The sequence below is a fragment of the Manis pentadactyla genome, chromosome 1 (genome assembly GCF_030020395.1).
Source record: "Manis pentadactyla isolate mManPen7 chromosome 1, mManPen7.hap1, whole genome shotgun sequence".
In the NCBI taxonomy this organism is placed as follows: Eukaryota; Metazoa; Chordata; class Mammalia; order Pholidota; family Manidae; genus Manis; species Manis pentadactyla.
The window spans coordinates 72,494,116-72,519,853 of NC_080019.1; the positions used below are offsets into that span (position 1 = coordinate 72,494,116).

The 25,738-nt window shown below is 36.5% G+C and overlaps 1 protein-coding gene across 4 annotated transcripts in view; it reads left to right on the top strand.

Moving 5' to 3' along the window:
- Positions 1–25,738, top strand: part of SETD2 (SET domain containing 2, histone lysine methyltransferase) — a 165,243-nt gene that overhangs the window by 112,016 nt on the left and 27,489 nt on the right. For 3 of the 4 annotated variants that reach the window (XR_005023078.2, XM_036877191.2, XM_057498482.1), the window contains 3 exons: positions 7,925–8,105; positions 13,056–13,725; positions 24,927–25,061. Coding sequence is in view for 2 of the 4 variants with exons in the window: in XM_036877191.2 (XP_036733086.2) it covers positions 7,925–8,105; positions 13,056–13,725; positions 24,927–25,061 (986 nt within the window). In the remaining 2 variants the exon portion in view is untranslated. The remainder of the gene's footprint in view (positions 1–7,924; positions 8,106–13,055; positions 13,726–24,926; positions 25,062–25,738) is intronic. The other variant, XR_008996470.1, reaches the window with a different exon arrangement.

Below are 25,738 nucleotides of genomic sequence, written 5' to 3' on the forward strand. Positions count from 1 at the left end.
GACACACACACACACACACACACACACGTTAAGGGGAGCAGAGTGAGCAACATTGTTTATATTCCCCATACATTGTTAGTGCAGACAGTAACAGGGTGAGCTACATTGTTTACATTACCCCTGCACATTACTACTGTGGACAAGAACAGGGTGAGTGCCATTGTTTACCTTCCCCACACACCTGTGACAGCGCACACAAGGGCAGGCAGGGTCAAAATGAACACACCAGCTTCAGATATGACAGAAATAGCCTCCTGGCCACCCCCCACACTCAAACATGCCTGTCAGAAATGCAGTGGTCCCACCAAGGTGGTACTAGCAGGATGCTGATGTGTGTTCACCTTGCCTGTGCCCCTTTTGTCCCTGGCCACCCCATTTGCAAAGCCCTAGCTAGGTACCAACCTGGGAGACTCCTAGACTGCATCCATCAATGCTCAGCTGTCCCATTAGCATGGCCCTGGCCAGCACTTAACCAGGAGACCCCTGAACAGTGCCTCTTTGCCCCCAGTCACCCTGCCAGAGGGCCTTGCCCTCTGCCCACCTGGGAGCTCCCCAGACTGTGTGCCTTTGACAGTGACCAGTCTTCTAGCATGGCCCCAGCTGGCAACTGCACAGTAGACCCCCCCCAGCCCACACCCTGGGAACTTTGGTACCAGGATATGTATATGTGATGCTCACTTGGCCTCTGGGCCGCCAAAACCACTAGGTACACATACTCTACCCAGGGGACCTTCCTATACAAGACTAATCCTTCCAGGCTGGGAGAGGTAGCCCTTTCAACTAATTCACAGAATCAAGCACGGAAAGTCAAATAAAATGAGGACACAAAGGAATATGCTTCAGACAATAAAAAGATAAAACTTCAGGAAAAAAAAAACTAAGTGAAACAGTTAAGCAATCTACCTGACAAAGGGTTCAAAACAGTGGTTATAAAGATGCCTAGCAGACTTGAAAGAAGAATGGATGAGCTCAGGGAGGACTTCAACAAAGAGAAAATCTGTAAAAGAACCAATCAGAGATGACTACAATAAATGAAATAAAAAATACATAGAACAGAGCATGCAGAAGAACGGATCAGAGACCTGAAGACAGAGTAATGGAAAGCACTGAAGCTGAACAGCAGTAAGAATAAAAGAACAGAAAGAAAGGAAGATATGTCAAAGGAGATTTGTCATAATTGCATTATAGGAATCCTAGAAGGAGAAGAGAGAGAAAGGGTTGGAAAACTTAAGAAATAATAGCTGAAAACTTTCCTAACCTAGGGAAGGAAACATCCAAATCCAGGAATCACAGAGAGCCACAGTAAGATGAACCCAAGGAGGTCAATGCCAAGACACATAATGATTAAATATCAAAGAACAAAGACAAAAAATATTAAAAGGAACAAGAGAAAAGCCTCAAGTTACCTAAAAGGAAAACTGTCAGCTGATTTTTTTCAGCAGAAACTCTACAGGCTGGAAAGGAGTGGCATAATATATTCTGAATGCTGAAATAGAAAGACCCTCAACCACGAATACAGCAAGGTTATTATCACCCAGAATTGAAGGAGAGAGAAAGGGCTTCTCAGATAAATGCAGGTTAAGAGTTCACCACCACTAAACTAGCCTTACAAGAAATGTTAAAGAAATATCTTTAAGAGGGAAAGGAAAAGGCCATAGCTAGAAGCAAGAAAATTATGAAAGTATTTCACTAGTAAAAACAAACAGATAACAAAAGTAACAGATGAATCACTTAAAAGTTAATGTGAAGGTTAGAAGACAAGAGTAGTAAAATCAAACTACTACTAAAAATTAGTTAATAGGAATCACTAAATAAAAGATGTTAAAGGAGACATGATGTATATAAAACAAAGAGGAGGTGTTAAAAATGTAGTGCTATTAGAATGCATTCAAATTTAAGTGACTGCTAACAACATAGACTGCTGTATATGTAAGACATCATATGTAAACTACATGGTAACCACAAACTAAAAACCTATGACAAATGCAAAAAAAAAAATAAAGAGAAAGGAATTCAACCATAAAACAAAGAAGTCATACCCACAAAAAAAGACTGTAAAAAGAGACAAAGGTTATATAATGATTAAGGGCTCAATCCAGCAAAAAGATTTAACAGTTATAAATATCTATGTACCCAAGAGTGGAGCACCTATATACATAGTGCAGACATTAATGGAGAAATTGACAGTAATACAGTAATAGTCGTGGACTTTAACACCCCATTTATATGGGTGTTATCCAGACAGAAAATCCAAAAGGAAAGGGTGGCTTTGAATAACACATGAGAACTAATAGGTATGTATAGAACATTATAGAATTCTCATTCTTTTCAAATGCACATAGAATATTCTCCAGGATAGATCATGTGTTAGACCACAAAACAAGTCTTAATAAATATAGGAAGATTGAAATAATACCAAGCATCTTTTCTGACCACGACAATACAAAACTGGAAATAGGTTACAGCCCCTCCCACTGAAAAAAATGGAGAAAACACAAACATGAAGGCTAAACAAGGTGCTGCTAAATAACAGTGGGTCAGTGAAAAAAATTAAAGAGGAAATTAAAAACACTTGAACAGTGAAAATAGAAACACAGCAATGCACACATTTTGGGATGCTGCAGAAGCAGTTTTAAGAGGGGGGGCATTTATAGTGTTACAGGCCTATCTCAAAAAACAAGAAAAAATCCTAAATCTAAATAAACTACACCTAAAAGAACTAGAAAAAGAACCAACAAATCCCAAAATTAGTAGAAGGGAAATAGTAATGATCAGGGCAGCAATAAATGAAATAGAAACTAAAAAAAAAAATACAAAGGAACATGAAACTAATAAAACTAAGAGCTGTTCTTTGGAAAGATAAACAGAATTGACAAACCTTTAGCTAAACTCATCAAGAAAAAAGAGGACTCAAATCAGACATGAAAAAAGTTAAAATTGACACCACAGAAATACAACTGTAAGAGATTACTATAAAAATTTATATGCCAGCAAATCAGACAACCTAGTAGAAATGGATAAATTTCTAGAAAACATGCAATCTCCCAAGAGTGAACCAGGAAGAAATAGAAAATATGAACAGACTGATTACCAGTAATAAAATTAAGCAGTATTCAAAAAACTCCCAACAAACAAGTATCTAGTACCAGATGGCTTCACAAAAGAATTCTGCCAAACATTCAAAGAAGAATTAATGCCTATCCTTAAAATACTCCAGAAATTGAAGAGGAAGGAAAGCTTCCAAATTCATTCCATGAGGCCAGCATCACCTTGATACCAAAACCAAAAAAGACATTGCAAAATAAAATTACAGACCAATATCCCTGATGAGCATAGATACAAAAATCCTCAACAAAATATTGGCAAACTAAATTTTAAAATAACATTAAAAAGTACATTCACCATGACCAAGTAGGATTTTTTCCAGGGATGCAAGAATGGTTCAACATTGCAAATCAATCAGTGCGATACACCACATTAACAAAAGGAAGGATGAAAACAATATGGTCATCTCAGTAGATGCTGAAAAGCATTTGACTAAATTCAGCATCTATGATTAAAACTCTTAACAAAACAGGTACAGAGGGAACATACCTCAACATACAAAAGAACATACATGACAGACCTGCAGCTAACACTGTACTCAAAGACAAAAAGCTAAAAGCTTTTCCTCTAAGATGAGGAACAAGACAAGGATACCCACTCACTGCTTTATTCAACATAGTACCAGAAGTCCTAGCCGTAGCAATTGGGCAAGAAAAAGAAATGCATCCAAATTGGTAAGGAAGAAGAAAAATTGTCACTATTTGCAGATGACATGATACTATATATAGAAAACCTTAAGGACTCTACCAAAAAACTACTAGAAATAAAACATGAATTCAGAAAAGTTGCAGGATGCAAAATAAATGTGTAGAAATCTGTTGCATTTCTAAATGCAAATTATGAATTAAGAAACCAATCATATTTACAACTGGCATAAAAAAGAATAAAACACCAAGCAGTAAATTTAACCAAGGAGGTGAAAGACCTGTGCTCTGAAAACTATAAGATACTGATGAAAGAAATTGAAGATGACATGAATAAAAGGAAAGGTATTCCATGCTCATGAATAGGAAAAATTAAGACTGTTAAAATGGCCGTATTGCCCAGAGCAATCTACAGATTCAGTGTAATCCCTGTCAAAATACCAATGGCAAAACCACACACACACACACACACACACAAAAAATGAAATAGCCCAAGCAGTCTTTAGAAAGAAGATCAAAGCTGGGGATACCATGCTCCCTGATTTCAAACTATACTACAAAGCTACAGTAATCAAAACAATATAGTGCTGGCACAAGAACAGATTCATAGACCAATGCAACATAATAGAGCCCAGAAGTAAACCCATGCCTATATGGTCAATTAATATATGACAAAGGATGTAACAATATACAATGGGGAAAAGAGTCTTCAATAAATGGTTTTGGGAAAACTGGATAGCTACATGCAAAAGAATGAAACTAGATCACTGTCTTACACCATACTCAAAAATAAGCTCAAAATGAATTAAAGACTTAAATATAAGACCTGAAACCATAAACCTCCCAGAAGAAAATATTAGGCAGTAAACTCTTGAACATTGGCATCAGTAATTGTTGCCTGGATATATCTCCTCAGGCAATGGAAATAAAAACAAAACAAGTGGGATATCAAAGAGCTTTGGCACAGCAAAGGAAACCAACCAACAAAATGAAAAGACAGTCTACTGTATGAGAGAATTTATTTGTAAATGATGTATCTGACAAGGGGTTAATATCAGAACATACACAATTCACCAAAAAAAAAAAGTAATCCATATAAATAATATATGATATGTTTATAATTACCCAATAATCCAATTAAAAATGGGCAGAGGACCCAACACATTTTTCTAAAGACAAACAGATGGCCAGCAGATACATAAAAAGATGTTCAACATCACTGAACCTCAGGGAAATGCAAATCAAAACCACAGTGAGGTATTACCTTGCACTGGTCAGAATGGCTAGTATCAACAAGACAAGAAATAACAAATGTTGGTGAGGATGTGGAAAAAAGGGAACTCTTACACACTATTGGTGGGAATGTAAATGGTGCAGCAATATAAAGATTTCTCAGAAAAAAATTAGAAATACCACATAACCCAGCAATTCCTCTTCTGGGAACTTAACTGAAGAAAACAATCTGAAAAGATATATGCACACCTATGTTTATCACAGCATTATTTATAACAGTCAAAATATGAGAGCAACCTAAATGTCCATCAATAGATGATTGGACAACGAAGGTATAGTACATATATACTTACAGAATATTACTCAGCTGTAGAAAAGAGTGAAATTTTGCCATTTGTGATAACATGGATGGATCTAGAGAGTACTGTGCTAAATGAAATTAAGTCAGAAACGTAAGTACTGTGTGATTTCACTTACATGTGGAATCTAAAAAACCAAACAAACTTAAGTAGACTCATAAATACAGAGAACATACTGGTGGTTGCCATAGGGGAGGGGGATAGGCTATAGGTGAAATAAGTGAAGGGAAAAAAAATTAGTTAAAATGTTTGATATCTTGATCATGCAATGGTTACATGAGTGTATACACACACACAAAAGTTATTACTGAACAGATAATAGAGAAAGCTATATGGTATTCTGGTTTCTGGGCTTTAGTTATTAACTGTTAATTGTTTTCGTTATTAATTAGTTATTAACTGTTTCCAACATACTTTACAGATTAAAGCAGTGGGTCAATTATGGTGGCTGTTGTCGGTCTCTTGAGCCTCTCCAGCACTGACCCATTATCAGTAGAGTGAATGAGGCAGTGTGATCATGTTTTTGGTCTTGTCTTTTACTTTGGACATGAAAAGATTTTTACAATCTTAAATCTTACTGGTGTAACCTTATGGATTAAAACCTTGTGAGGTGCCCTTTGCATCATTGTTCTGTCTTTTATATATTTTTAATTCGACTGGTTTAGTCTCTTCATAGCCAGATAGCCTATTTACGGCTGCAAAGAATTCTTCCCGTAAGAAAGAAGGCAGGGTTGTGCAGTACCAGGTGGCAAAAAATAGTGGCATCGCTGTAGACTTGATCATCAGAGGCTGCCTTCTCTAGGTGCACTGAGTTAAAATCATTAAGCAAAATAGGCAAAGCTTAACTACTTTATGAGGGTTTTGCCCCAATATTTTGCAAGTATCTACTCTGGTATGGCCCTCCAAGAGATGCCCTCTGACTGTTGTCTCTAATGGATGACTATATAATCTTTTCAGGAAGCAGCCTTTTGAGTGCCAACTTTGTCCCTCCCTCACATATGAGACACCTCCCCCAACCGCATGTCAGTTCAAGGCTTTTGTATTAAAGATACTAATAATGCAAGCCTGGCTTCTGTGTTACCCCTCATTGTCAAGCAATAGAAAAGCTTAGAACTTTAAAAAGTCATAAGAACTGTGAAATGCTTTGGGAAATAGGTAACGTAGCTTTACCCACATTTTATCATATTAAAAAAATAAGCCTGAATAAATAGAACTTCTGCCCCACATATTCTAAGATCCAGAGTTAGAATATGATATGAACTGTTGGTATGATTCCTTTTCTTATTTTACTAGGATATAGTGAAATGTAGCCACATTTTAAGGAAGTTGATACCAGGGCAAGGAACTTCATTTTAAGGGGGAAATAGAGTAGTCATAGCCAGTCTGGATGAAACTAGATAATAGTACTTCACAAAAGGATGTTGTGATAATAACTTGTGAGGAGGACCAGTTTTAACTACAACATTTTCTACCAGCATGTGGTATAAATGAGTTCTGTTAGCTTCTTACTGACAAATACTCATATATGGCTATGGATTAATAAATGTTTTGCAAATAAATGGAGTTTTTGGCCAGCTTCTTTTGGCCAAAAAAAAGGAGAAGTAGAAGAACAGCTCATGCAAACCTAACCCTACTGGTAGGGAAAAGACAGCTGGTAGCGATTATCTGAGATAAGAAAAAGAAAAACCAATTAATGTTTATTGAGAATCTGCTCTGTGCTATGAGAGATAATTTGTAAGAAACTCTTTCCTCATAAAGAGAGCAGTCTGACTAATCAGGAAGCAGTACAAACATATACAAAGCAACAGCATATAATATCAGTCAATTCTGATTGAAATGTTCAGTAGTGAGACTTGGACTTCTTAGGGAGATGAGATACTAGGAGTGAAGTGATGAGTGAAAAGCAGAACTTAGAACGGCCCTTTGGAGCAGAGGTGATGGAATTGGGGCAGGGTAGCACAAGTGAGAACCATTCTAGGTAGAGAGACCAAGTGAAGGTTAATAGTACCATCTTTCACTTGGAAGCTGACAATAGTTTTTTTTGAAGATGTAGCTCTCTAATTTTGATAACTTCCTGAGTCATCACCTATTATCACCTGTGTTTGAATATTTTCCTTTTGAAATTATAGTTCATAAAAAGTTGTTTGATCTTTTTTTTTTTTAATTAAACAGACATTTCTTCTTGAGGCTTAACATGCCAGGTTGCTCTTCTACAATTTGTAAATACACAGTTACAGGGGCAGTGGAAAACGTTTACATTTTGAATTGATAAGCAGGCTGCCTTGCTAAAGGTAACGGGAACATCTTGCATGCATGTGCTCCATAGAACTTGTTAGAAATGTTGAAGACTAGGACTGAGGCTTGGTGGGGAAAAGTAGAGAAGAGCATTCATAGAAGAGATTTTCAGTAAATAGAGTGCACACACACACCAGACCTAGTGTCTCATCCAAGTTCAGGACTGGATATATGAGAAAGGAGTCCAGAGATGCATTTGTTGAATGGAAATTTTACTATACAGTTGACATACTATCATGATGTAGAAAGGTCTGCCAAGTAAATTTTTTAAAAACCCTTTTCCCATAGTAACTGAAAGAGGAAGGGATGCTGTTGGCTTCAGAGATCAAACAGCTGCCCCAAAGACTCCTAACAGGTCAAGAGAGAGAGACCCAGACAAGCAAACTCAAAGTAAAGAGAAAAGGAAACGAAGGGGCTCCCTCTCACCACCTTCTGCCTATGAGCGGGGAACGAAAAGGCCAGATGACAGGTAAGTGGCCTGTGTGAGTTATTCTCTTTCCTGAGTAAGTCAAAAAGTGCCCAAATCATATACTTCTGATTTGGGGTACCTAGAGGTTTTGGAATAAGTAGATTCTCTTGAGAAGAGTATAAAACTTTAATGATAAATATTGAGATAGAGTCTCTTTTGACAGTGATAATAGCTGTGAAGACTAGTAGATTTTTGGTACTTGAATTGTTTCTACTTGATAACATTTAAATGCTATTTGTGGAACCAAATTTTTTTCTTTACAAGGGAATGGAAGTTTGGTGATAACTCTCCAAAGATAATGGTAATTCTTCCAAACTCAAGAGTTTTGTTTTCTTTTGTATTTGTGCCCTACCAGTCAAAATGCTGATTGATTCCTGTGTTAGAGGCTGTCTTTGTCAGGCTGACAGAAAAGCAGGCCACATAATCACCTTCTGGGGACTAGAAAACATTTCGAAGCATTTCTTTTGAAACTTTTTCAAAAATTAGATAAACTTGTCAGAATTTTTCATTTTTGGCTCTCAGGGTATATAATAATTCATGATTTTAATTGCATTCCTCCAATTGCTATAGATTGAACATCTTATGTTTATTGGCCATTCCTCTTTCCTCTCCTGTGAAGCATCTTTTCATATGTTTCTTTCTAAGTCATTTGTCTTTCTGAGTTTTAGGAATTATTTGTATATATTCCAAATATAATTCTGTTGATTTTTTTTTTTTTTGATGGCTTGCGTTTTGGCTTTTTTGTGTCTTTAGATTCATGGAATTTATTATGGTGTAATAGAATGTGTCAACTATATTGTATGTTTCCTTTATACTTATCCTGTTTTAAGAAATTATTCCCTACCCTTGTGATGATTTTTTTTAAAAGACATTTAAATCCTTAATCTATTGGGAATTAATTTTTGTATATGTTGTGAGACAGGTAGGAGTCTGATTTCATTTTTTTTCCAGAGAGAATACCTAATTGTCCCAGCACCATTTACCATCCACTTTCCACTGATCTGCAGTACTGTCTCTTTCCAACAAGTTTCCATATGTGGGAGGATCTGTTTCTGGGTTTATAATGATGGTACCTTATATTAACTCTTGATACCAAGTAGGGCAAATCCCTGATTGGCCTTCCAGATGTAATGGCTTTTCTCAAACTTGTTCTTCCTTAAAATTGGCTTGTCAGGTTTCTCCCACCCCCTCCACCCCACCAACGAGATGATTCTGAGGAGACTTGACATTTCTACAGTTTTGAGTGTTTCTACATTCAGATTGAGTATTGAATATAGTCTAGTTAGGTCTTCTTTAATATTTTTACTGAAGAGTAAATTTTTCATTAATCTCAGTAATTTGTAGTTTTCTTTAGAAAGAATTATATGTCTTTTGGTGTGTTTATTTCTGAGAACCACCTTAATTTTTTGTACATTTTCAGTTTGTTGCTGGTGTTTAGAAATACAGTTAACTTTTGTATGTTGATCTCATGTTTGGCAATCATAAGAAATTCTTACTAATTTCGGGACTATAGATTTTTTTGCCCCCTTTTTATAAATTCTCATCAACAGTCAGTATCATATGAATTTGTTTTGTTTTTCCTTTCTAATCCTTTTGCCTGTTTTTATTTTACCAGCAAAACCTCCAATACATATCACAGAATGACCTTGGCAAATGATTTCTGCTCATGTTTTTATTTCCTTTCACTATTTTAGGTTTATTATATTTTTAAAAATGTCTTGATTGGAATAATTGGGATTTTAAGCTCATTGTTTTTCAGCATTTTTCTCTTCTAATAAAAGTGCTTAAAGATTTAAATCTCCCTGTAAGTACTGGTTGATCTACTCTTGGTAATGCAGTTTCATCATAATCTGGTCCTAAATACTGTTATGATTTTCAATGTGTATTTAAATTTCTTTCTGTTAAATTTCCAATTGCCATTAATTGGTTTGTATACCAGTTTTTAGACTTTTTTGATACTTGCTTTATAGTCTCTTTTGTGAGATATTACGTATGCTGTTTTTATGTTGATAGGATTTAACTGTTATATCTTTCTTCCTTTCACTTCCAACTTCTCTTGTTTTTGTTTAATTCTTTGTGGCAGACTTTTAACTAGTTGTTTCAGTAATATCTAAAGCTAATCACTATCTTGAACAGCATTAAGTACTTTAATTCTGATCATTCAGCCTTCTTAATTCATGTGCTGTTATTGTCCACTATTATAATTCTTTCTTGCCCCCATAAGTTATTAATTTTTTGTCCACAAACTAATTTATTTAGTTTACATTTACCAGTATCTTTTTTCTTTTTTCCTTTTTATCTCAGACCTTCCTTTAAAAGGTTTCTTATAGTGAGTTTTCTATTCACGATATTTCAGTTTTGTCTAGAAAGCCTTTCTCATTCTTTTGCATTGCACACCTTCAGTTTTTAGTCAGCTTTATTTAATTAGCAGATACAAGTTACTTACAGTAAAATTCACAGTTTTAAGTATATAATTTAATGAGTGTTGTCAAGTACATACACTAATGTAGCCACCACCATAGTCATGATATAGAATACTTCCATCATCTCACAAAACCCTCTGTAACCCTTCATAGTGCTCAGTCCCTTTCTCCAAGCCCTAGTTCTTGGCAACTACTGATGTACTTTCTGACCCCGTGGTTTTGTCTTTTCCAGAATGTCATATATATATATAGTATCATACACCATATAGTATTTAAGTCAGTTGTCTTCCATTTAGCATACTGCATTTGAGATTCATTCATGTTATGTGGTGTCTCAGTTGTTCTTTTTTTATTGATAAACTATTATTATAAACTGTAGTTTGTTCATAAATTTATTAGTTGATAGGTGTTTGGATTGTTTTCAGATAGTTTTTGTGATTATTACTTCTATGTACACGTCTTTCTGTGAACATATTCTCTCATTTTTTAAAGGAAGTTTTGCTGAGTTAGCAGTTTCTCTTAACTGCTGATTTTCCTCAGTTTTGTGGCTTCTCACGGAACTCATTGGTCTGATTGTTGTTGTTTAAATAATCTAGCTTTTCTCCTGCCTTGCCTTTACGATACTCCCTTTGTGTTTGGTGTTCTGCAGTACTACTGTCCTGTGTTAGATGAAGATTTCTGTTTTCTTTTATTTGGTTGAAATTCATTGAGCTTTTTGAGTTTGAAGAGTATCTTCCAAGTTACTCCTTCCCGTCAGATGTCATCTCTGCTTAACCATACTATGGACCTCAGGGGCACTTAATTCAATTGAATGTTGGATTATTTCTTGGCTCATGATGCTTATAATTTCTATAAATGGACTTCTTCTACCTATTTATATTATAATGTAATAAGCCTTGGAAATCCTGGCATAAAAGCTAGAATCTTAACAGTCATATAAATCTAGCTATGTCATTTCTTCCCCTACCTTTACTACTTGAGATAACTGTCTTGCATCCTGTGTTCATTATACCCTGGCTTTCCTGTTTTAAAATACAGTTTTATGTCATCTAATATATATTTCTTAAAAATGTATTAGTTTTTAACTTTATGAAAAGGCTATTTTTCTGTATTTAGTTTAAGAGTACTTTGTTTTCACTTGATATTGCTAAGATTTATCCATAATAGTCAGTTTATTCCTTTTTCGTTGTTGTGTAATATTTTGTTAAAAATCTTTTTCTATTATGTACAGTGCTATGTGACCTTTTTTTGGTGTACATGTGCAAAAGTTTCTGTTGGCTGTATAGGTAGGATTGCTGAGTTGTCAGTTAAGTTCATGCTCAGTTTTATATGATAATTTTTAATTTTGGTTCTTTTTCCTTTCTAGATGCTTCATGGGGTTCTTATTCAAGTCTGCTTGATAATATTTTATGGTCCTATTCCTTAGTCATATTTTTAATGGTCCCTTGTATTTCATTTAAAATGTTAAACACTAAATACCTCTTAAAGTTTGTGTTGGATAATTCCAGTATCCACAGTCTTTGTAGGTCACTTCCTCTCATTTGTTAATATATATATAATTTTATTTTTTAATAAACTCATATTCCTTAGAACTTTTATAGGAATTCACTGAGCTGGATTTAAGGTACTCTCTTCTATACACTATTTGCATTTGTTTCTGCCAGGCAGCTAAGGGTACTACCATCCCACTAACACTTTAAAGGGAATTTTCAGACTAAAAATTTTTAGAACATACATTTTTTATTGTTTAAGTGTTTTGCCCTTGTTCACGAAGCTGTTATTAGATGTTCCTTTGAAACAAAACATCTTGAAAATAGTTGTCATTATTTATATTTTTTCCAAGAGCACTTTCTCAGAAGTTTGATTCTCCCTGTAGAACTTCACAAAAGAAATCTTTTAAGCTCTCAATTCTCTTCTTGTGAGTTAGAACTGATGGTTTTTTGTGGGCCTCTTTGGGATACTTGTCAAAACCATCACAGGGTATTTGACTGAGCACTGAGGTGATATACTTGGTATTGCACAGAGAGGAGTGTGTGAATATAACTTCCCATACTTAAATGTGTATATACTCATCTTTCATTTAATTATCCTGTGTTAATATTTGTTATAAGTGTGTGTGGTCAGACATAATCCAATTCTGTAGCTTTTATTAGGATATTTTGATTTTTGTTTCAGTTTCAGGATCTGTAGTTATAGAACTGCCCCTGCTATAGATGGGGGATGTAGGGATAGGGATCTAAGTAGAAGAATCTACTTAGAATGCTATATGTATCTTTAATTTGAAATTCTAGAATCTGAGAATAAAGATGAAGTTACTAATTTCATCTAAGTGTCTTATTTCCTTGGGGTTCTCTCCTATCTGCAAGTCTCCTTAAGTAATTTTGAGTGTGATTTGTTAACCAGTGTTAAATTGAATTTGGTGTGTGGTTAGTGGTTTAGTATTGAGTGACATAGATTTATTAGTGCTTTGATTATATCTATGACTTAGGGAAAAACTTTTTGTGGTACTCTTATTGTTTCTTTCTAGATATGACACACCAACGTCTAAAAAGAAAGTACGAATTAAAGACCGCAATAAACTTTCTACAGAGGAGCGTCGGAAATTGTTTGAGCAAGAGGTGGCTCAGCGGGAGGCTCAGAAACAACAGCAGCAGATGCAGAACCTGGGAATGACGTCTCCATTACCCTATGACTCTCTTGGCTACAATGCCCCTCATCATCCCTTTGCTGGCTACCCACCAGGTTATCCCATGCAGGCCTATGTGGATCCCAGCAACCCTAATGCTGGAAAGGTGCTCCTCCCCACACCTAGCATGGACCCTGTGTGTTCTCCTGCTCCTTATGATCATTCTCAGCCCTTAGTAGGACATTCTGCAGAACCCCTTGCTGCCCCTCCACCCGTGCCAGTGGTGCCACATGTGACAGCCCCTGTGGAAGTTTCCAGTTCACAGTATGTGGCCCAGAGTGATGGTGTGGTACACCAAGACTCCAGTGTTGCCGTCTTGCCAGTGCCAGCCCCAGGCCCAGTCCAGGGACAGAATTACGGTGTTTGGGATTCAAACCAACAGTCTGTCAGTGTACAACAGCAGTACTCTCCTGCACAGTCTCAAGCAACCATATATTATCAAGGACAGACCTGTTCAACTGTCTATGGTGTGACATCACCCTATTCACAGACAACTCCACCAATTGTACAGGTAATGAATTTCGAGATATTTAATGACATATAAATCTGATGCAAGGAGGAAGTCCTGCCAATGATCACTTTTATATGTGCAGTTGGCCCTTGAACTAACATGGGTCTGAACTATGCAGGCCCACTTACACATGGATTTTTAAAAATACATTGGAAAATACTTTGGAGATTTGCAACAATATGAAAATTTTTCTCTAGCTTATGTTATTGTAAGAATAAATATATAAATACATATAATGTACAAAATACATGTTAATCAGCTATTTATGTTACTGGTAAGGCTTTTGGTCAGTGGTGGGCTATTAGTACTAAAATTTTGGGGGGAGTTTTTTACATTAGGGGCTAAGCACCCCTAATCCCCACATTGTTTAGGGGTCAGATGTACTAGTTATCTGCTGTATTATAAATGACTCTAAAACTTAGCAGCATAAGACAAGTATTTACTGTCTCATGGTTTCTTGGGTCAGGAATTCAGAAGCAGCTTGGTTGTGTGGGTGGTTCTGACTCAGACTCTTCATGAAATTACAATCAAGCTGTAGTCATCTGAAGGCTAGATAGGGGATGAAAGATTCACTTTCATGCTCACATGGTTGTTAATTAGTCTGTGTTTCTTACTGCCAAATGGACCTCTCAGTAGGGCTGCTTACAATATGCCAGCTGGCTTCCTGCAAAGGCAAGTGATCAGAGAGAAAATGATTTTAGGATTACTCCTCTCCTTTTTGCTTATAGGGAGTGAAATATATATGATTTATTCTCTCTTTCCTTGTGAAGGGAGAAGCCTTTGTCATGGTAATTGAATTAGAAGATGGCTTGCCCTTTTTTTCCTTTAGATCCAGCTTATATATAATATTTTTATGCCTTATATGTTTGTCATCATGAAGTTTGCCAGAGTGACTCTAATGTACCGAGCATAAGGATGTTACTATGGTAAGAAATAGTTATGTTAAATGTAAAAGTTAAGAGCTTTCTGACTTTATATTTCAAAGTGTATTTTTTTTTGTTTTTTTTAATCAAACTTTTTTCTGTATGACAAAACAAGGCATTTTAAGCTTAAAAAAATGTACACAGGGAGAAGCCAAGATAGTGGCAAGAGTAGGGCAGCAGAAATCTCCTCCCAAAACCATATATATTTTTGAAGATACAACAAATACTACTATTCCTAAAAGAGAGACCAGAAGATACAGTACAACATCCAGGCTACATCTACACCTGCGAGAACCCAGCGCATCACGAAGGGGGTAAGATATAAAAGCCGCGGCCCAATGAGACTTGAGTGTGCCCCCCACCCCAGCTCCACAGCGGGAGGAGAGGAGTCGGAGCGGGGAGGGAGTGGGAGCCCAGGACTGCTAAATACCCAACACTAGTCATCGCACTGGGAGCGCAGACACACAGTGTGTGGTGTGCTGGATACTAGGAAAACAGAACAGTAAAATCTGCAAGCGGATTCCCCACAGCTGTCACCCCTGGGACAAAAGAAAAGCAAGTGCTTTTTGAAAGTCTGAAAGGGACAAGAGCCTCACAACTGGACGGAAGCGTCCCAGCACACTCAACCCAGCAGCTGGGAATCCCGGGGAAGTCCAGGCGCCCTAACCCCCTGGGTGGCAGTGCAGCTCAGAGGTCCCTCATGGCGATAAACAGCCTCCTGCCCATTCCCACTCTGGCGTGGCCACGCCATAGCAGAGAAGCAGCCTGAGACCAGCCACGCCCACAGCAGCTGTGCAGAGCCTCCTCCACAGCCGCCTGGGCCAGACTCAGAGACACATGCGCCAACTCCCCACAACTACCTCTATCACCATGAAAAGGCAGAAAAATTTGATCCAGACCAGAATCACAGAGACAACGCCGAGAGGGAGTCTGGGGAGATAGATTTAACCAATCTTCCTGAAAAAGAATTCAAAATAAAGGTCATAACCATGCTGATGGAGCTGCAGACAAAAATGCAAGACCTAACAGATAAAGTTGGGAGGGAGAATACAGAAATAAAACAATCTCTGGAAGGACTTCAAAGCAGAATGGACGAGGTGCAAGAGGCCATTAATGTAATAGAAATCAGAGAACAGGAACACAGAGAAGCTGACGCAGAGAGACATTAAAAGGATCTCCAGGAATGAAAGAATTTTAAGAGAACTGTATGATCAATCCAAATGGAACAATATCTGCATTATAGGGGTACCAGAAGAAGAAAAGAGAGAAAAAGGGATAAAAGGTGTATTTGATGAAGCAATTGCTGAAAACTTCCCCAAACTGGGGGAGGAAATAGTCGCTCAGACCACGGAAGTACACAGAACTCCCAACAGAAGGGACCCAAGGAGGACAACACCAAGACACATAATAATTAAAATGGCAAAGATCAAGGACAAGGACAGAATATTAAAGGCAGCCAGAGAGAGAAAAAAAGGTCACCTACAAAGGAAAACCCATCAGGCTATCATCAGACTTCTCAACAGAAACTTTACAGGCCGGAAGAGAATGGCATGATATATTTAATGCAATGAAACAGAAGGGCCTTGAACCAAGAATACTGTATCCAGCACTATTATCATTTAAATATGAAGGAGGGTTTAATCAATTCCCAGACAAACAAAACTTGAGGGAATTTGCCTCCCACAAACCACCTCTACATGATATTTTAGAGGGACTGCTCTAGATGGAAGCACTCCTAAGGCTAAATAGGTGTCACCAGAGAATATAAAATCACAACGAAGAAAGCAGACCAACCAAATACTAACTGAAGGCCAAAAATAAAATCAACTACCCACAAAAGCAGTTAAAGGAAACGCAAAAGAGCACAGAATAAAACACCTAACATATAAAGACTGGAGGAGGAGGAATAAGAAGGGAGAGAAATAAAGAATCATCAGACTCTGTTTATAATAGCTCAATAAGCGAGTTAAGTTAGACAGTTAGATAGTAAAGAAGCTAACCTTGAACCTTTGCTACCCACGAATCTAAAGCCTGCAATGGCAATAAGTACATATCTTTCAATAATCACCCTAAATGTAAATGGACTGAATGTACCAATCAAAAGACACAGAGTAATAGAATGGATTAAAAAAGCAAGACCCATCTACATGCTGCTTGCAAGAGACTAACCTCGAACCCAAAGACATGCACAGACTAAAAGTCAAGGAATGGAAAAAGATATTTCATGCAAACAACAGGGAGAAAAAAGCGCAGGTGTTGCAGTACTAGTATCAGACAAAATACACTTTAAAACAAAGAAGTAACAAGAGATAAAGAAGGACATTACATAATGATAAAGGGCTCAGTCCAACAAGAGGATATAACCATTATAAATATATATGCACCCAATAGAGGAGCACCAACATATGTGAAACAAATACTAACAGAACTAAAGGAGGAAATAGAATGCAATACATTTGTTCTAGGAGACTTCAACACACCACTCACTCCAAAGGACAGATCAACCAGACAGAAAATAAGTAAGGACACAGAGGCACTGAACAACACACTAGAACAGGTGGACCTAATAGACATCTACAGAACTCTACACCCAAAAGCAACAGGGTACAATTCTTCTCAAGTGCACATGGAACATTTTCCAGAATAGACCACATACTAGGCCACAAAAAGAGCCTCAGTAAATTCCAAAAGATTGAAATCCTACCAACCAACTTTTCAGACCACAAAGGTATGAAACTAGAAATAAATTGTACAAAGAAAGCAAAAAGGCTCACAAACACATGGAGGCTTAACAACACGCTCCTAAATAATCAATGGATCAATGACCAAATTAAAATAGAGATCAAGCAATATATGGAAACAAATAACAACACAAACCCCCAACTTCTGTGGGATGCAGCGAAGCAGTTTTAAGAGGAAAGTATATAGCAATCCAGGCCTATTTAAAGAAGGAGGAACAAACCCAAATGAATAGTCTAAAGTCACAATTATTGAAATTGGAGAAAGAAGAACAAATGAGGCCTAAAGTCAGCAGAAGGAGGGACATAATAAAGATCAGAGAAGAAATAAATAAAATTGAGAAGAATAAAACAACAGAAAAATATCAATGAAACCAAGAGCTGGTTCTTTGAGAATATAAACAAAATAGATAAGCCTCTAGCCAAACTTATTAAGAGAAAAAGATAATCAACACACATCAGCAGAATCAGAAACGAGAAAGGAAAAATCATGACGGACCCCACAGAAATACAAAGAATTATTAGAGAATACTATGAGAATCTATATGCTAACAAACTGAAAAACCTAGAAGAAATGGACAACTTCCTAGAAAAATACAACCTTCCAAGACTGACCAAGGAAGAAACAGAAAATCTAGACAGACCAATTACCAGCAATGAAATTGAAGCAGTAATAAAAAACTACCAAGGAGTAAAAGCCCTGGGCCAGATGGATTTACCACGGAATTTTATCAGACATACAGAGAAGACATAATACCCATTCTACTTTAAGTTTTCCAAAAAATAGAAGAGGAGGGAATACTCCTAAATTCATTCTATGAAGCCAACATCACCCTAATACAAAAACGAGGCAAAGACCCCACCAAAAAAGAAAACTACAGACCAATATCCCTGATGAACATAGATGCAAAAATATTCAACAAAATATTAGCAAACCGAATTCAAAAGTACATCAAGAGGATCATACACCATGATCAAGTGGGATTCATCCCAGGGATGCAAGGATGGTACAACATTCGAAAATCCATCAACATCATCCACCACATAAACAAAAAGAAGGACAAAAACCACATGAGCATTTCCATAGATGCTGAAAAAGCATTCGACAAAAGTAAACATCCATTCATGATAAAAACTCTCAACAAAATAGGTTTAGAGGGCAAGTACCTCAACATAATAAAGGCCATATATGATAAACCCACAGCCGATATCATACTGAACAGCGAGAAGCTGAAAGCTTTTCCTCTGAGATCGGGAACAAGACAGGGATGCCCACTCTCCCCACTGTTATTCAACATGGTACTGGAGGTCCTAGCCACGGCAATTAGACAAAACAAAGAAATACAAGGAATTCGGATTGGTAAAGAAGAAGTCAAACTGTCACTATTTTGCAGATGACATGATATTGTACATAAAAAACCCTTAAGACTCCACTCCAAAACTGCTAGAACTGATATTGGAATACAGCAAAGTTGCAGGATACAAAATTAACACACAGAAATCTGTGGCTTTCCTATACACTAACAATGAACCAATAGAAAGAAAAATCAGGAAAACAATTCCATTCACAAGTGCATCAAAAAGAATAAAATACCGAGGAATAAACCTAACCAAGAAAGTGGAAAACCTATACCCTGAAAAGTACAAGACACTCTTAAGAGAAATTAAAGAGGACACTAACAAATGGAAACATATCCCATGCTCTTGGCTGGGAAGAATTAATATTGTCAAAATGGCCATCCTGCCCAAAGCAATATACAGATTCAATGCAATCCGTATCAAATTACCAACAGCATTCTTCAACGAACTGGAACAAATATTTCAAAAATTCATATGGAACTGTCGAAGACCCCGAATAGCCAAAGCAATCCTGAGAAGGAAGAATAAAGTGGGGGGGATTTCACTCCCCAACTTCAAGCTCTACTACAAAGCCACAGTAATCAAGACAATTTGGTACTGGCACAAAATAGACCCACAGACCAGTGAACCAGAATAGAGACTCCAGACATTAACCCAAACATATATGGTCAATTAATATACGATAAAGGAGCCATGGATATACAATGGGGAAATGACAGCCTCTTCAACAGCTGGTGTTGGCAAAACTGGACAGCTACATGTAAGAGAATGAAACTGGATCATTGTCTAACCCCATACACAAAAGTAAATTCGAAATGGTCAAAGACCTGAATGTAAGCCATGAAACCATAAAACTCTTAGAGAAAAACATAGGCAAAAATTTCTTGGACATAAACATACGCAACTTCTTCATGAACATATCTCCCTGGGCAAGGGAAACAAAAGCAAAAATGAACAAGTGGGACTATATCAAGCTGAAAAGCTTCTGTTGTACAGCAAAGGACACCATCAATAGAACAAAAAGGCATCCTATGGTATGGGAGTATATATTCATAAATGACAGATCCGATAAAGGGTTGACATACAAAATATATAAAGAGCTCACACACCTCAACAAACAAAAAGCAAATAATCCAATTAAAACGTGGGCATAGGAGCTGAACAGACAGTTCTCCAAAGAAGAAATTCAGATGGCCAACAAGCACATGACAAGATGCTCCACATCGCTAGTCATCAGAGAAATGCAAATTAAAACCACAGTCAGATATCACCTTACACCAGTAAGGATCGCCACCATCCAGAAGACAAACAACAACAGATGTTGGCGAGATTGTGGAGAAAGGGGAATCCTCCTACACTGCTGGTGGAAATGTAAATTAGTTCAACCATTGTGGAAAGCAACATGGAGGTTCCTCAAAAATCTCCAAATAGAAATACCATTTGACCCAGTTATTCCACTTCTAGGAATTTTTTACCCTAAGAATGCAGCAGCCCAGTTTGAAAAAGACAGATGCACCCCTATGTTAATTGCAGCACCATTTACAATAGCCAAGAAATGGAAGCAACCTCAGTGTCCATCAGTAAATGAATGGATAAAGAAGATGTGGTACATATACACAGTGGAATATTATTCAGCCATAAGAAGAAAACAAATCCTACCATTTGCAACAACATGGATGGAGCTAGAGGGTATTATGCTCAATGAAATAAGCCAGGCAAGAAAGACAAGTACCAAATGATTTCACCCATCTGTAGAGTATAAGAACAAAGAAAAAACAGAAGGAACAAAACAGCAGCACAATCACAGAACCCAAGAATGGACTAACAGTTACCAAAGGGGAAGGGACTTGGGAAGATGGGTGGGAAGGGAGGGATAAGGTGGGGAAAAAAGAAAGGGGCATTATGATTACCATGTATAATGTGGGGGGAGGCACAGGGAGGGCTGTGCAACACGGGGAAGACAAGTAGAGATTCTACAGCATCTTACTACACTGATGGACAGTGACTGTAATGGGGTTTGTGGGTAGAACTTGGAAGGGTGAAGCCTAGTAAACATAATGTTCCTCATGTAATTGTAGGTTAATGATACCAAAAAAATAATAATAATAAAGTAAATCCAAAAAAGAAATGTACACAGCATCATCCACAGCACATTTCTGTTTCTCTCCCATCACTCATCACTCATCACTCCTTAAAGTTGAATTATTATGGATGGCGGAGACTCCCTGATACGTTTCCTGCATGCACAATATTACTTAGTATTGAATGGTAATTTTTACTTAGTTTTTTTGTGATGAAGCTGTATCAAACTTTTGTTCAAAAGGCTGTGACAAAGTGTCCTGCTTTAATCCCTAAAACCTTAGCTGTATTAACCAGTTGTGTTTTTTTTCTCTTTAACCACGTTTATATATTTTATGTATTTGTAATCTTGAAGACTTGAAGTCCTTTATCTCTTACTTTTTCTATTTACCGTGAGTCTTTACCATTTTTCCAAATTACTTTGTATTTTTATGTGTGTGTATATGTACATACATATATGCGTATACATTTTAACGGCTATGTAATAATCCCATTTGGTTATAAGGTCGTTTTTTACCCATTTTTCTGGGGTATTCACTTAAATTGACATTTCTTTTTCTTAATTATAATTAGCACTGCACACTTCTATTACATATCATATACTTCCCTTTTCTGGGGGATTAGTTGATCAGAAATAAAGTGGGGGCTGTGGGTAATGAGAAGTGTAGGGTATGTTGTTAGGGTGTTTTTTGAATTCTAGCCATCATTTACATATACTGGAGACAGGTGCTTATATTTTTGTTTTAGTTTTCTCATCTATAAAGTAAGCAGAATGCCTTTGAATGAGTGGTTGAGGTTTGTATGAGATAATGGATATTAATAATGATGGTTGTAAAGCACCATGTACTTTGATGGTTTAATTACAGTTTACACTCAGTTACCATATACTGCTGAGAGAATTGACATTAGTAGTCTCCGAAGTTCACCTCAACAAGGTCATTTATGTGGTGTCTGGCCCAAAGATCTGACCTCCAGGAGGAGGCCTTGATCGTTCAATCCTGGTATCAACCATACCAGGATGGGCTACTAAAAGTTTGCAAGATATGATAACTTTGACAATTAAGTAGTATATGATATGTAATAGAAGTGTGTGTGTGTATGTGTGTGCCACAACTGCCTATTAAACATAAAAGCTCAATTTTAACTGAGGCTAAATGATTTTTAGTGGTCTTGTGACATTGAGTGTCTTATTTGTACAAAGTTTTAATAAATCACGTCTCAAAATTTGAGTGCTTAGAGCATAATTTTTCACATTATAAAGTGATAGTGATTTTTTTCCCCTAGAAGTGGGGGACCTCCTTAGATATCTCTTGTTAATTCCCATTGGAAATCACATTTTAAAGGTATATCTAGGTTGAATTTATGCTTGAAAAATTAGCCTTTGTGTAATTTCAAGTTGCTTGAAGGGAAGAGCTACTACTACTGACTACTGCAGGTTTTACCCCAACAAATAGATTTAATAGGCACATGCTCTTTGGATACATCTCACAAGTAAGTACATCTTTCATATTCTTTCAGTGGGACTGAAAACTGATTTCCCCCTTTTATGGTTGTTTTTGGTTTTGGCGTTGGCATGTGATTGTCAGCTGGTTTGGATAGACACTATAGAACCCTGAGAAATGTTCATTTTTCCTTTACTTTTTGACAGTTTGAGTTTGAAACACTAGACCAAATAAATATTGTTATCTTGGTGATTTTTTAGCCCAGAATGCTGATACTGCTCAGACGTTTTTGGCATTTTCTTTGGTAATCATTTTCAGAACGTATTACATACCTTCCTGATGATAAATTGTTATCCTTTATTAAATAAATCTTTGAATTTAGAAACATGTAAAATTTATCTGGATCCTCATCTGGTGAATGGAGGGAATGATCAAACTAGATAATGTCATTTCAGTTGAGAAGTTATCTCATAGCCAACATTTGGAGCCAGAGTCTTCATGTTAGAGAAACTACAACTTCACTTCACATTGATCAGATCCATGATAAGCCTTACTTAACTATTGTCAGAGAAGTTCTTCATGAACATAGTTTCTCTGAGGGTCAAGGTAATTTTAGCCTCCAAAATATTAACATTTTTTAGTGGTAGATTTAGAGGCTGAACCTTCTGATCACTCTGGAGATACCATATTTCATCCTATGGTATTTTTCTCAATGTTAGTATTTTGATCTAGCTTTAATTTTTTTTTCAAAATCAAATATTAAATGTTTATCACTCAAACTGTATGATTTAATTATGAAACCCTTCCTATTCCAAATGAGTATAGGTAACAATAGGAGGTAATGAGATCAGGAACAAAATGGTCAGGGCCTTGTGAGGATTTTGGCTATTCATCTGAGTAATGTGGAAATCCACTGGAGTGCTTAGAACAGAGAGGCATGATCTGACATATTTTAAGGGGATCACTCTGGTTTTTCCAGGTGAAGAGATGATTGGGAGTCAAGAGCAAAAATACGGAGATCAGTTAAAGGCTATTGAATATCTGGGCAAGAGAGTATGGCTACTTGTACTAGAATAGCAGAAGTGTGAGAAATGATCATGTTATATATATATATATATATATATATATTTATGTTTATATTTCAAATGCAGAACCAACAGAATTTGCTGATGGAGTAGACTAGGAGAGTGGGTCAGGAAAAAAAAGTTGGGATTCACTATCGTGTCTGGTGCTCAACTTTGTGGGATAGGAAAGTTCTAATTTATCAACTTACTGTCTTCTTTAGTCTTCCAGATACTGTTTCCAATTAGAATTATCCAGTGCATGTGTATTAACTTCTTACATGAACATTAACTTGCTTCTTGTATCCACTCTTCAGGATACTTCCTTCTGTGCACCCAAGCCCTTAGAAACTCAGTTTCCAGAAAAAGTGGTGATCATAGAATAGAACCCAGTTAGGTATGTTTTGTTTTATGGCTTATTTTAGCAGAGTTGAAGTAGAACTTTAAGAATGATGTATACTTCATCTTTTAGAGTATATTTAAAAAATTTTTTAAACAATATTTGATCATCTGTGTTGCAAATACCTCCTTTTGTACTGACCTCTGATTTAGTATTGTCTGTAATACATCAGTGTTAAAAAGTGTTTTGGGCCTTAACCAGATTTGGGGCTTTGGGACAGGAAATAGGTGGGAAGATAATATTTGTTACTACAAAATGTTTGGTGTTGTACAGATTTCCCATCTTATACCCAAGTTCTTAGAGCTGAAAGCATTTCTAATGTATATATTTTTCTCTCAGGCTTTCTGCCTTGACAATTAACATTGAGTCTAGTTTGTGATCTGCATAGATAAGCTGTTCCAAAATACTGAATCAAGAATTGTGTTCTTCCTTTTCTCTATGTTCTCTCAGTAATTGTTTATTCTAAAATCTCCTAGGTAGTTTCATTTTCCTATTCAGACTCCTTCGATTTTCACTAGCATCATTCGGAATTACTATATTTTGTATTTTGGGTACTTTCAGTTAATGCATCTGCATCATTTTACCGGGTAGAATCTCAGTCCTAGGATCAAAATCTGTCCTTAAATACATGATACTATTCAGCTCCTTGGTAGTCTTCACCTCTAAAGACAGGAAGTTTGTTTTTCAGGGCTTCTTGTCACCTATTCTTCTTTAAGCAGTTTTTCTATTGATGAGAAACAATTCTAAATTAAGTTTAAGCCCTAGCCATGGCACTTATTTCTTATTTCTTATTAACTCCAGATGTGGGAGATAACCCATCTCTGATGGTAGTCAAGACTAAGTGAGATAATATATGTGAAAGGGGTTTCTGTTTTTTAAAGCCCTGTATAAACCAGGGCGTGGTAAGAATTTTAGATATACTGAATTCTGTTGTCTTTCTTGGAAGGAGTTATATAAGACTACTAAAAGCTAAAAAAGTAGTTTAAAATTTGATCACCTTCTTACTTCTTCTACTATGAATCACTCCCTTTGACCTTTTCTCATCAGAACAATCTGTTATTAGGAGCTGGTAAAAAGGTTTCCTGACGAGTACTGTGGAGAAGAAAAATTTCCAATAAGATGATACCAACTTGAAGTCAATTACTGTTTTATTAGAGTAGATAAGTATAAATTATGAATTTCTTCATTTTATCTTTTAGAGTTATGCCCAGCCAAGTCTTCAGTACATCCAGGGACAACAGATTTTCACAGCTCACCCACAAGGAGTAATGGTACAGCCAACGGCGGCCGTGACTACGATAGTTGCACCAGGGCAGCCTCAGCCCTTACAGCCAGTAAGAAATGTTTCAGTTGACAGAGCTATCATTGGCTGCCTACTTTATTTTTAGAAAGTTACTTTTTGTTTTGATTTGGTTTTGGGGTTTTACTTTTGTTTTTGTTTTTAAATTATTGTAGTCACCAATTTCACTCAGGGCTTATGCACCCTGAGGGAGCACTACTCAACCATTTTTTTTTTTAATTCTGTGGAATTTATAACTTTGTTGATAAATATTTTGCCCTTAGGATCCTTTTTATTTGTAATTTAAACTGATCTTGAATTTTTATACTTTGCTATGAATTTCTGAAATAATTTTCCAAATATTATTTATAGAGGACTAGAATATAACACTACACTAGATACCATGAACTAGGGGTATAGAATTAATATACTTCAGTATACATGTTATACACTATGTATCAAGAGAAGCTGTTGGTGATACAGCATATGTAGAAGGATATGGTGAGATCTAGATGAAGTGTTGTTTTTGAATGAAAAGGGAAATAAGAGGTTGACATTGGAAACAGTTGAGAAACTTAATAGTATAACATGATCAGAATAGCAGTTTAAAATACTGAAAATTCCAGAGGCTTTTGCAGCAGTCTGGTAAGTGATGGTGGCTTTAGAAAGGTAGCACAGTTAAGTGGAGATAGAGTAAAAAGACTGCGTGTGAAACAACTGGAGAATAAGACA